The sequence below is a fragment of the Mytilus trossulus genome, unplaced genomic scaffold (genome assembly GCF_036588685.1).
Source record: "Mytilus trossulus isolate FHL-02 unplaced genomic scaffold, PNRI_Mtr1.1.1.hap1 h1tg000158l__unscaffolded, whole genome shotgun sequence".
Taxonomy (NCBI): Eukaryota; Metazoa; Mollusca; class Bivalvia; order Mytilida; family Mytilidae; genus Mytilus; species Mytilus trossulus.
Window position 1 is genome coordinate 1647133 of NW_026963304.1, and position 13315 is coordinate 1660447.

Here is a 13315-nt window from a genome sequence, read left to right on the forward strand (position 1 = left end):
ACAATCACATTCTTATTTTTAGAATATTTATAGGAAAGGCCAGATTTTAAACTTCCAAAAAATTGAGTGTTATATTTAGACTTTACGTACGTTCGGATGCTCGATGTTATTTTTAGCTTATCTTAAATTAGACAAATATCGATTTCATTAATTAGAGTATGACATTGAAATGATTATTCATTTTTGGCAGCTTTGTGACACCCTTCCTGAAACTGCCTCGACACTTTATCTTTTTAAATTCTGTTTGATTCTTACTATTAATATAACATGTTTGTAAAATTGAATGCCGTCTAAGGTAGCTTTGTGATAAGTTTCAACGACGATTGTCCGATGTCTATTATGATCGACGTTTCGTCTTCTTATAGTGTTCCTTAAGACAATTTTGCACAACTACTGGTATTGTTTTATTTTTGTTATTTTTAAAACCCTACAATATCCTTATTGATTTAATTTTCCATCTGTTTTCTTTCTATTTCACTCGTGATAGCCGAAGCTCGCATCCAACGTACAAAATGTGATATGTTTGAAAAGTTTCATATACCGCTGGATCGAAGCCCCTGGAAGTCAATTGTAGTGGACGTTTCGTTTTGGAAGATATGACCAATCCAGTAGTCAGTGTCTTGGATATAGTCATTTAACCTTTAATAAACTTTGAAATCATTCCAAACAATAAGGTGTTTTCAGATAGAGATGGCCTCTGCAATAATTGGTATAACCGTTCGGAATTTTTGTTTTTTCAGTGTTCTTAAACTCTGTTGGCTTTCAAAATGTTTTAATTTTGAGCGACTTTTAAACCTTAAGTAAATGAACCGCGTACCTAACGTTCCAAATTATAAGCCTGAGGTAATTTTAATTAAACCATCGACAAATACAAAATTAAGTAATATATTACAAAAGAAGCAATTTATACTATCTTAAAAATGCATTTCCATACTTGAGTACTCTCTGTAAGTGGTTGTTTTATTATCTAAAGAACTCAAGAAGGGTAACGCAGATCCTGCGCCATATGTAGCACCCGTCGTGTTCTTCGTGATAGTAAAATCGTTATGAAAAGTCGCATGTTTATCATTTAAAAAAATGCCAAAGACATCACGCATTTTTATTTATGCTTTAGTTCTGTAGTGTTAAAAATAAATAAGAAACAATATTCGAAACTAAGGACAAATACTTAAAAAAATGAATATGTACTATGATATAAATATATAAATACATCGAATTGATTAAATCATATCTGCTTGTAACACGTCCGTTATGGCATTTTGGTTTTAAATTGATATTTCAGAATCGTATAATTAGAATCCAAATAATATTGAGAAACATTTTAATCACCCTAATAATCAAAGATCCATATAAATTAAATAGACCTTTAAATTCTATTTTAAAATATTGAAAATCCACAAAGGGTCATTGAAGTCATTTATGTTTAGTATTTAAATTTCTGTTTATATGCTTCAGCATGTTCATTCTAGTTTTAAAATATAACTTAAAGTCTTTTAATTGGCGAATAATATTGTCCTCTAAATTTTTCAGATCATAAATTGTCCAGTACGCACAGTGATCGAAACATATAGTCACTGGTATTATTTCAGATTTTATATGTTAACACATGTACAAAATTTTCTTTTTGATTTTTTAGATAACAATAAGATGTTATCATTTTTAAAAAGTGTCCATTTATTTATAACGAAAAAACAGTTGGTTGTGGATTTTTTTCTGATCCTTTTGATGTGTAAACGATATTTTACACTAGCGTTATCAAAGAGCTAAAACTTTGCCAGCAATACATGAAAATAAGATTTTCGTCCGTACAAAGTGGAAATACTGAAGGACAGGAAAATAAAATGATGTGGTGTGATTGCCGATTGTACTACTTTCCACTGGAGTCCAATTGAAATTGAAGTAAGAATATCAGCCTTCAACAAAGAACACGATCTTTACCATATAGCAAAGACTACCATTGATTTACAGGCTCTTAATTCTAAACTGGCACAACTAATAGAAAGATGGGGAATGAAAATATTTTCGAACGCTCAACGCTCTTCATCACCAGTGACAGTGGTGTAATAGAATACAATTAAGAACTGTAAGATCAGTTCGAAAGCGCTTAAATAAACAGACCGACAAATATCGCAAATATGAAAGACCATATGGATCGAGGAAACAAACCACCTATTCATGAGTACTTGCAGTTACCGATGAAGACAATATTCAAATATTGTTCTGTAGTGTTAACTGATAACCTTTGGAAATAAGTCATTTTAAAGGAACGTCTATTGACCGTCCGTTCGCCGTTTATCCCCAAATCGATAACCGATTTTTCCTTCAAAAACCCGGTTAATCGTTTAATGAAATCTCTTCGTGTTTTCTTACCATATGTAATGATCAATTGTTATTCATAAACTGTTTTCCAAGTAATGAAGTTATGAGCAAAATACTAATATATTTAAAAACATACAAGAAAAAAAAAACCACTTACCGCTTTACAGTTCTTTAAAATAATTTCAACCTATACATTTCTAAGCTCTATTATACGTTTCAAATCTGAATGATTTTTTTTGGTGGGATGGGTTTATTTAAATAACAATCACATTTTTATTTTTAGAATATTTATAGGAAAGGCCAGATTTTAAACATCCAAAAAATTGAGTGTTATATTTAGACTTTACGTACGTTCGGATGCTCGATGTTATTTTTAGCTTATCTCAAATTAGACAAATATCGATTTCATTAATTAGAGTATGACATTGAAATGATTATTCATTTTTGGCAGCTTTGTGACACCCTTCCTGAAACTGCCTCGACACTTTATCTTTTTAAATTCTGTTTGATACTTACTATCAATATAACATGTTTGTAAAATTGAATGCCGTCTAAGGTAGCTTTGTGATAAGTTTCAACGACGATTGTCCGATGTCTATTATGATCGACGTTTCGTCTTCTTATAGTGTTCCTTAAGACAATTTTGCACAACTACTGGTATTGTTTTATTTTTGTTATTTTTAAAACCCTACAATATCCTTATTGATTTAATTTCCCATCTGTTTTCTTTCTATCTCACTCGTGATAGCCGAAGCTCGCATCCAACGTACAAAATGTGATATGTTTGAAAAGTTTCATATACCGCTGGATCGAAGCCCCTTGAAGTCAATTGTAGTGGACGTTTCGTTTTGGAAGATATGACCAATCCAGTAGTCAGTATCTTGGATATAGTCATTTAACCTTTAATAAACTTTGAAATCATTCCAAACAATAAGGTGTTTTCAGATAGAGATGGCCTCTGCAATAATTGGTATAACCGTTCGGAATTTTTGTTTTTCAGTGTTCTGCAACTTTGTTACCGATATGGCTTTCAAAATGCTTTAATTGTGAACGACTTTTAAATCTTAAGTAAATGGGTCGTGTCCTGAAAGCTCCAAATTATAAGCCTGAGCTAGGACGAACAAATGTCAATTAATTTTAAGAGGCGTTTAAATTTGTAATTTTAATTTAACCATCAACAAATACAAAATTCGGTATTATACTACAAGAGACGCCATTTAGAGTATCTAAAAAAGTTTTTCCATAATTTAGTTCATTCTGTACGTAGTTGGTTTCTGATCGTGTTCTTCGTTAAAGTAAAATCCCGGTCATTAGTCGCATAAATTGCGAAAGACACCATGCATTTTGATTTATGCTTTAGTTATGCAGTGTCCAAAACAAATAAGAAACAAATATTCGAAAGTAAGGACAAATACTTAAACACCAAATATGTCCTATGATATAAATATATTAATACATCGAATTGATTGAATTATATCTGCTTGTAAAACGTCTTAAATGGCATTTTGGTTTCAAATTGATATTACAGTATCATATAACTAGATTACAAAGAATATTGGGAAACATTTTAATCACCCTAATTATCAAAGATCTATATCTTTTAAATAGACCTTTAAATTCTATTTTGAAATATTGAAAATCTACAGAGGGTCATACAAGTCATTTGAATTTCTGTTTGAATGCATCAGCATGTTAATTCTGGTATAATAATGTAACTTCAAGTCTTTTACTTGGAGAATAATATTGTCCTCTAAATTTATCAGATCGTAAATTGTCACAGTGATCGAAACAAACAAACATATAAACAAATATTTGATTTGCTAATCACGGTGCCCAAAATAAGCAGAATAATTACAATATAATTTTCAAACACAATGTAAAGTAAATAAAAAACAAAGTACATATAAATAAGATTTATTTTGATTTAATTGATTAATATAAAATATTAAAGCAAATGAAGTGAGCAATTTGTACTTATAAAAAAAATATATAATATAATATGACCCATTCTCTGTTACTCTGGTCCCTTGATTGGACAGCACACCTCATAGTATACTAATAATTTATTAAATGTAAAAAAAATAACTAATGTAAATGCATATAAATAAATTAATCATAAATACCAGAACTCAAATTTTGTATATACGCCAGACGCGCGTTTCGTCTACAAAAGACTCATCAGTGACGCTTATCATTCTATATCTTTATATAGAGAAATTTAATTTAATATAATATTACTGTTTATATTTAAAACCTCTAATAATTGACAAATTATTATCAAATAATTATCAAAGATACTAGGACTATGATTTAATACGCCAGACGCGCGTTTCGTCTAAATAAGACTCATTAGTGACGCTCAGATCAAAATAGTTATAACGCCAAACAAGTACAAAGTTGAAGAGTTTTAATCTTTATTTCCCATATGCCAAATAAAAAGAGATTTGCTATCAAAGTTATGAAATATTTTTATTTTTTACTGTGTATTTTGCTTAGAAAGGCATTTATAACATTATCCAAAGTGTTACATGTTAAAAGAAAATGCATCTCATCTTCTATTTCCTCATTACAGAGTTTGCATATTCTATTTTCTAGTTTAATATTGAGGTAACGACGTTTTTCTATTTCAAGTTTATGAGCTCCAATTCGAAATCTTTTTAAAACACATTTTTTATTATATGTTAATTTCAATAAGTATGGCTCAAAATTAATATTTGGTTTGAATAATCGATAATTTCTAAGTTTGATTCCAGAAGTCTAATTTTGTCTTTTATCATTAAATAATTCTTTCTTCCATATGCTACAATACTTTAAATATAATTTCTTTTTCACCATATGATTAATGTTTATTTTAGATGAGAGCACTTGATACTCTTTTAAATCAAGTAATTTTCAGATAACATCATTACTATTTCCCCAAGAATTCTTTCCAGCTTTCGATATAAATGTATTTGAGAGAGAGTATGCATTTGTTAACAAAATATTATTTTTAACATGAATTCTTTTCCAAGATTTATTCATGTTCCTTAAAATATCTATCATTAGAGGATAACGACCTAAAAATGGCCCAATTTGCTGCGTGCTTATTCACTCATTATGTAAATCTGCAGAATTTCAGATGCACTTTTTTTCATTTTGTTAGAACTTTACACAGTCTATAGAAATAACTTAGTTCTGTGTCATTGTTTAGTTTTTTAACCAGATGCACTAAAAGTTACGCCAATATAAGTATAATGTTGGGTACGTTGGATTAATGTGTCTTTATATGAAAACTGTGCATCTTTAATACGGCCAGATTTTATTAAAAACTACAGACTTTGTCTTTCTTAAATTAACTTCTAACCCCTAATTATGACAAATGATTTCAAGCTTATTTAATGCATTCTGTAAGCCCTACAAAATCATCAGCATAAAGAAGACAATTAGATGAAACATTTGATAGCAATACTGGGTCACAGGTTTCATCTCATAAAGATTTAAAATCATTTGTAAATATTTTAAAGAGACGTGGGCTCAGATGATCTCCTTGTCTTACTTGTGATATAAAGTCTGAAATTATCAAAATGGATTCCTACTTCAATTTTACTAAGTTTATAAAACAGTCCTGAATGATTAACCGTATCAAAAGCTCTTCAAAAGTAAACAAAACATGTGTATAATGGTTTTGAGCCTTTTTGTGTGTGTTTATCTGTTAGAGTTTTAAGACAAAAAGACGATCAGTAGCCATTTTACCTTTAGAGACACCAATTTGTTCTTGGGATATAATGTCATGCTATTCTAAATATTTTTCTAGTCTGTTATTTAATATTCTAGTAAACAACTTTCCAATGTTACTTATTATTGCAATTCCCTTGTAATTACTAGGTTCTGAGGTGTCACTTGACTTGTGTATAGGAGTTAAAAAAAACTTTTACACAAATTTTAGGAAAGATTCCTCAAGTTAAGACATTATTGAATGTTTTCAAAATGGGTTGAGTAAAATGTAGAAAAAAAAACATATTTCGTTTGATATTTGGTTAAATCCGCAGGCTTCCTTATATTTTTAAGATATCAGTGCATCAAGAACCTCTTTTTCAGAAATTTCAAAATCTAGCTCATTAAATTGCTGACATTTCTCCGCTTCAGCGAACAATTTATTTAGACCCTGGTTATTTATATTTTTAGTAGTATTTCAATCCCTGAAACCATTCTTCGGCTGATACATTGTCTTGTGATTGTACTCTAGAATCTCCACCATTTCCAATAATCTTTTGGATTATTATCTTTTAAAGTATCGAACTAATTTACTAAATTTTCTCTATAGAGACGTTTTGTGTTTTTTCTAGATTTTCTAGATTTTCTCTAATTCTTTAAAGCTGTGGAGGTTAAAAGTAGGATATTTTCGCTAATATAAACAAATACGTCTGTTCAGCCATAACTTTTAATAACAACTCAAAGAGCCCACGGTGACGTCACTGAAGTCGCCAACGTCGCCAATGGTAATGTACAAACTTAGGAACGTCGTGATCCCGCGGTAATCTCGAAATACTGGGGGCCGCAAAAAGTGCAAATTATCTTAAATTTCACATTAACTGTCCATATTTGTAAAATAATCAAATTAAAAAAGTCTCTATCTCCATGAATGAATTAAATTGAATTAACTAAGTTCTTGTTCACATAAATGAAAAATTTGAATTAACTTTGAAAGTACTTTTGAAAATTTGTAATTCTCCCTCATCATTTTCGTCTACATTGGTTGTCCACTTTCGTATCCTCTCCTCGCATTTCGTTTCGGTCTAGTACTTCTTTGCGTTGTGTCTTCATGTTGCTCGTCAGTGTGATCGCTTGTAGCATCCGAATGTGTCCCCGATATCTCCAACGGAAATAGTTTAACGATTGGTCGGGATGTCTCACCATTGCTGTCTGTATTCGTGCTGCCCGTACATGTCCATCATTGCCTCTGATAAGTTCATTAACTATACCTAGTTTCCAATTAACTCTGGGCGATTCATTGTGTATTTGAACTATGTCCCCAATTTGAATAGATTGTTCGTTTTTTCCTAACGTTTTGTGAAATTCGCGCAATGAAGTTAAGTACTCGGACTTCCATCTGGTCCAGAAGTGTTGTATTAATAAAGTTTGTCTTTGTGCACATTTGTTGAGTTCTTTATGATTCATATAGATTGGATCGTTGAATTCCTCTTTGTCTATTTGCGGATATGGCAGCGTTGATATCCTTCTACCATACAAAAGATGAGCGGGGGTTAACGTCTCGCAATCTTTGATATTTGATGAAAAATATGTAAGTGGCCTGTCATTTAAAATTCTTTCTATTTCTGTCACGACAGTCTGTAGAGTTTCCATACTAACTTGAGTTCTTCCAAGTGTCTTTTTCAAGCTTGTCTTTGTTAGCGTAATAAGTCTCTCCCAGAATCCACCATACCACGGTGCGCGTTTTGGTATGAATTTCCATTCTATTCCTCGTGTAGACAACGTTTCTTTTAGTGTTGCCGATTCACATAATCTTTTTAGTTCCTCTGCTCCTGCGATGAAAGTAGTTGCATTATCTGATATAAGTGTCTCAGGTATTGATTTGCGGCTTACGAAACGCCGGAAAGCTTGAACAAACGACTGTTCAGTTAGGTTCGGTACCACCTCTAGATGAACGGCTCTGGTAGAAGCGCAGGTAAACAGGCATATATATGCTTTTGTTAAAATTCTATTTTCGTCTCTTACAAGTAATGCTCCTGTAAAGTACACTCCTGTGACTGTAAAGGGGGGTACTTCCTGTAATCTGATTTTCGGTAAAGGTGGTGGGTCTGGTGCAACGTACGATTTTTCATTCACTTTGCGGCAAATAACGCATTTGCGGAGTAATTTCTTTGCATACTGTCGAATAGTTGGTATCCAAAACGTTTGTCTAATATAGGTGACTGTAGCATTCATTCCACTATGAAGTAATTTTTCGTGTGCGTCCAATACAATTAGTCTAGTTAACGGATGATTTGCCGGTATAAGGTACGGAAATTTCGCTGATTCTGATATTGGTGCGTTGTGTATTCTCCCGTTACATCTAATAAGACCGGTTTCGTCTAAGAAAAGTCCCAATTGTCGGACTCTTGGTACTTTATTTGTGTTTCTGTGTTGTGCTCCTCTCAGATATGACATTTCATCTGTATACGTAGACTCCTGACAATCTAGAATCCAAGTATTTACTGCTATTTGAATTTCATTGACCTCCAGTGGTCCACTATTTCTGGAAATCGTATCTCGTCTACAGTTGCGGATAAAACGGATGACATACGCGGTAATACGTAATAACTTCATGTAAGATCCATAGTTCGAAATATTCAATATGTTTTTTATACTGCTTAGACTATTTTGGTGCGTCATATTCAAGTTGTCCAATTCCTCTTCATTTTCTCTGTCATCTACCAGTGACGTCAAAACGGTGTTTGTTGCGCTGTTTAGTTCTGGCCATTTTGTACTATCTGTTAACCAATGTGGTCCTTTCCGCCAAAGTATACTCTGGTCAAATTGTTCAAATGTAAGTCCTCTTGTAAGAAGATCTGCCGGGTTGTTATCAGTGGGGCAATACCGCCATTTGTATGGATGCGTCAATTCTGTTATTTCCTTCACTCGATTAGCTATAAAACGTTTCAAAGTCTTCGTAGATGTTAGCCAATGAAGAACGATGCTGCTATCTGACCAAAATACAATTTTTTGATAATTAAGTGTTGAATGAAGATGTGCAGCTAGTCGTGCGCCGATGATTGCTGCCATAAGTTCAAGTTGTGGGAGGGTTAAGCATTTGACTGGTGCTACTCTGTTTTTCGCCATTACTAAAGTTGTTTCGTTTTCGTTACTCAAATAAGCTGCTGTGCCTTTGGACTTGCGTCTGTAAATACATGAAGTACTAATTCTGTTGATGTTGATGGCTTGCTAAAATAATATCAAGGCATAGTGAATTGTATTGCCTTTTCCAAATCTGTGGTCAAATCTATCCACGTAGTCTTTAAATTATCTGGTATAAGTTCGTCCCAATCTAATACACATTTCCATAACTCTTGTATCAGGATTTTCGCTCTAATTGTAACCGGACTAAGTAAGCCGAGTGGATCATAAATCTTTGAAGAATATTTCAAAACTTCTCGTTTAGTAACATGTTGAAGTAGTTCTGGTGTAGGAATATCACGCTTAGGGTAAAAAATCTCGTCGCTACGACTGTTCCACAACATTCCAAGAGTTTTGGTATACTTATCCGTATCTAGGACGTTTTCTTCTTTAGCTAATTCTAGTAATTTAGCACTGTTTGAACTCCATGATCTCAAGTTGAATCCAGCTCCAGCCATCAAGCTTCTTGCTTCTTTGAAATACGTAAGTAAATCTTCCTCTTTGTTCATACTAGACAATATGTTATCAACGTAAATATCTCTTTCTAAAATTTTAGCTGTTTCACTGTTTCCGAATTGTTTCAAATGTTTCTGGATTGTGGCGTTGAGTATAAAGGGCGAAGACGTCGCTCCAAATAACACTGCTTTGAACCTATAAGTTTTCAGCTTATTTTGATTTGTAGAGTCACTAAGCCATAAAAATCGGGTAACATCTCTATCTTCTTCGCTCAATCCAACATGTAAGAAAGCTTTCTCAATATCAGTACATGTAGCAAACTGGTTGGCTCTAAACTGTACTAGGAGTTTTGTCAAATCATTTAATTTTGGTAGTGTGTCCATAAGACAATCATTTAGACTTGGATGACTTGGTGATTGACGACAACTGCAGTCGTATACTATTCGTATAGGAGTTGTGCTAGATTCCTTGTGTATAGGGTGGTGTGGAATGTAATGAATTTTTCCCGCCTTTTTGTTCTTTTTCATCTACTGTCTCAACAAATCCTCTGCGTTCCTGTTCGGCGATTATATCTCCATACTTCTTTAGTAGTTTAGGATCTTGACTAAGTTTCTTAATAACGTTCTCTGTTCTTCTTCTTGTGACTGTATAGTTTGATGGTAGTTCGTCATGTTCCTGTTTCCATGGCAACTTTGAAAAGTATTTATTACCTCTGAGTTCAATCGAAGTGTCTTGATATGTTTCCAAAAAATCTGTATCGTCTATGTCTGTTTCCTTCGAATTAATACCAATCGATTCCAATCTCCAAAATGTTTCTATATCATGCTCCTCCGTTTTATGATTAACAAGAATATTAAAAATGCTAGTACCCATCAACGAGTTATCCCTCTTGTCGCTTACTTGACCGGAAAGTAAGAAACCTAACTTTGACCTCACGGCGGTTGGACCATTTCCCCGTATGACTTCATCCTCGACTAAGTCCCAGTAGTAGTCAGCTCCGATCAATAACGATATTTCGAAAGACTCTTCCTGTGTTACCGGACGTGCTAACTTAAGTCCCCGTAAATAATTCAGTCCTCTGTTGATGTGACGAATATTGTTCTGCAAAGGTACGGCAATCATTGATACAATTAGAACCGGTATCGGTATTTTCTGTCCTGCATCTGTTTCTACGAACACTGCCGATTTATCTAAATGTCTTACGGTTTTCTTTCTATCTCCAAATGATGATAACTGTAGAATTTCAGTTCCCTCTGACTGTAAATTAAGTTTTCTTGCTAAATCTTCGGTCACAAATGATCTCTGTGCTCCCTCGTCAAAAAGTATATGGGTATCTCTACATGAGTGGTCTGACCATACGGGTGCTACTGCAGTTTTTAAAAGAACATTTGTACGTACCTCGACTGACGATGAGTATAAAATTGACGTGTCCTCTTCCTTCTGGTGCGTGTCATTTACCAAATGTACAGATGTCTGATTAAATGTAGCTTGTCCATTGTTACCATGAAAATTCATATGCTGTTGGCTGTAATTTGTATTTTGCACGCTTTGTCTACTTCTGTCATTATCGTGGTTCTTGTTGTTAAATTGACGTACAGAACACATACTTGTGTGATGTCTTTTGTTGCAATTTCTGCATAAGTGTTTTGACTTACATTCATGTATACGATGTGTTCCAAGGCAGTTGAAACACAATTTCTCTCGTTTTACAATGTTCATGTGTGCTGCTGGATCCGATTTGTTCGCGCAATGCGCTGGTGCGTGTACATCGCGGCAGAATACACAAGGTTTAGTGTTTAAATTCTGGCGTGTATTTCTTGTGTTTAGAGCTTGATTTTGGCGGGGTTTTGTTGATTTAGTTCCAGTAAAGAAAGATGATGTACTTGGTAAATTGTCAGAAGTTTCAGTGTCTTGTCCCGCATCAATTATGTTTATTTCATTGCAAATACTTTTCCGGAGGTCTCGTAATGACCAGTTTTCTGTTCCATGTTCACGGGCAAGTTTTTTTTTAAATTTCTCCCGGTAATTTTTTCAAAATAATTGGTACTTGTAATATTCCATACGAGTCTTGTGACTGGCCCAAAGATTCTAGCCCTCTGATGTAAGTTTCCATTTGATCATAGAATTGTGTCAAACTTATAAGATGGTTTTGTGGTGATGGAATGTCTATTAATGCCTGTATGTATGCTTGCGTGATTTTGTGTGTTTGTCCGAATCTTTCCTTCAATAAAATAATGGCGTCCGCATAGTTTGCATTGGTGAGCAGCAATGGTGCGTAAAGCTTCATTTTGTAACTGCGCTTTGAGGTAATTAAATTTCTGGACATCGGTCAATGAGGGGTTTATATGTATGGCGCATTCATACGAATCCCAGAAAGTTTGCCACTCTAATATATTCCCTGTGAATATCGGAAGTGAGAGTTTGGGTAAGTAGTGATTCTGACTGCTTGCGGATGTATACGAATTTATATAAGTACTTACTGTGTTACTCGCTTGAGATAACGGATTTTGTGACGACTGCGTGCATGAGTTTTCTGTGAGGTTTGCTGAGACGAACGGTTGAGAGTCAACATTTAATATCAGGGATGAAGTTTCACTCTGACGTGTCTTTGGTGTGGTATGAGTATCTCTAACAAAATTTCTTATGTGTCTGATTTTGGTTTCTAACGTTATGCAATACTCATCTGAATCTAGAATTTCACTTTCAATATCTTCTGCTTCCGCTAAGTTGTGTATCTGCTCGTTCAAATTGTTCAGTATTTTTTGTTTCTGAAGAAGGTTTTGAAATGTCGCTGTCAATTCTTCTGGATTGAAATCTGTGTCTTGCTTCGCTGCATCTATCTTCCGAAAAAGTTTTGTGACAGCACTTCTGTTCCCGGATCTTATCGATTTGAGCTTGCTTAAATCCATTGGTCACGGTACCATAAATGTGGAGGTTAAAAGTAGGATATTTTCGCTAATATAAACAAATACGTCTGTTCAGCCATAAATTTTAATAACAACTCAAAGAGCCCACGGCGACGTCACTGAAGTCGCCAACGTCGCCAATGGTAATGTACAAACTTAGGAACGTCGTGATCCCGCGGTAATCTCGACAAAAGCACTTAAATAAGATGATCTAATATATGGATCTGTATTAAATTTTTTTTTAAATATATTGTCTTTATTGATGTTTTTTTTCTTAGACTTTTGTTTGCCACATAATTAAATTACCTGATTAAGTAATTATCTAAAGATATCCTGATTCTATTTGATCAACATGTAATTTCATGAAATTGGACAGATCATTTTGGAATTCCGCAGAAAATGTACCTGTCCATATAACGAGTCGATTCTTGTTTTCTCGGAGTCAGCCGGACCAGAGAAATATTTCAAGACACACGTAGTTCGACTCAAACGAAAACCGGAAGTTTGACAGAACAAGGGACACAACTATTACTTAGCTTGGTAAAGCTAAAATAAATCCGGGTGAATATGGAAAGGGGATCGATATTCTGGTATCAGATCGATGTATTTGTATGTCATGGTCTTTCATAATTATAATAACATTATTTTACAGATTAAATTGTTTCGGTTACATTTTTTTCCTATGGCTATTATCCGATAGAGTAATTTCCAATCGAGAGTTTCATTATTCAGGTCGTTTATAGTTAACAAAATGGTTTATT

At 33.6% G+C, this 13315-nt stretch overlaps 1 protein-coding gene across 1 annotated transcript; it reads right to left on the reverse strand.

Annotated features, from left to right (window-relative positions):
• Positions 1-7035: 7035 nt before the first annotated feature.
• LOC134700560 (uncharacterized) lies at positions 7036-9138 on the reverse strand. Its single transcript, XM_063561939.1, has one exon. The coding sequence runs from the start codon at positions 9136-9138 to the stop codon at positions 7036-7038; it is 2103 nt and encodes a 700-aa protein (XP_063418009.1).
• Positions 9139-13315: the final 4177 nt, after the last annotated feature.

Coding starts and splice junctions, on each gene's coding strand:
- LOC134700560 (XM_063561939.1), bottom strand. CDS start 9,138: ATGGCGAAAAACAGAGTAGCACCAGTCAAATGCTTAACCCTCCCACAA.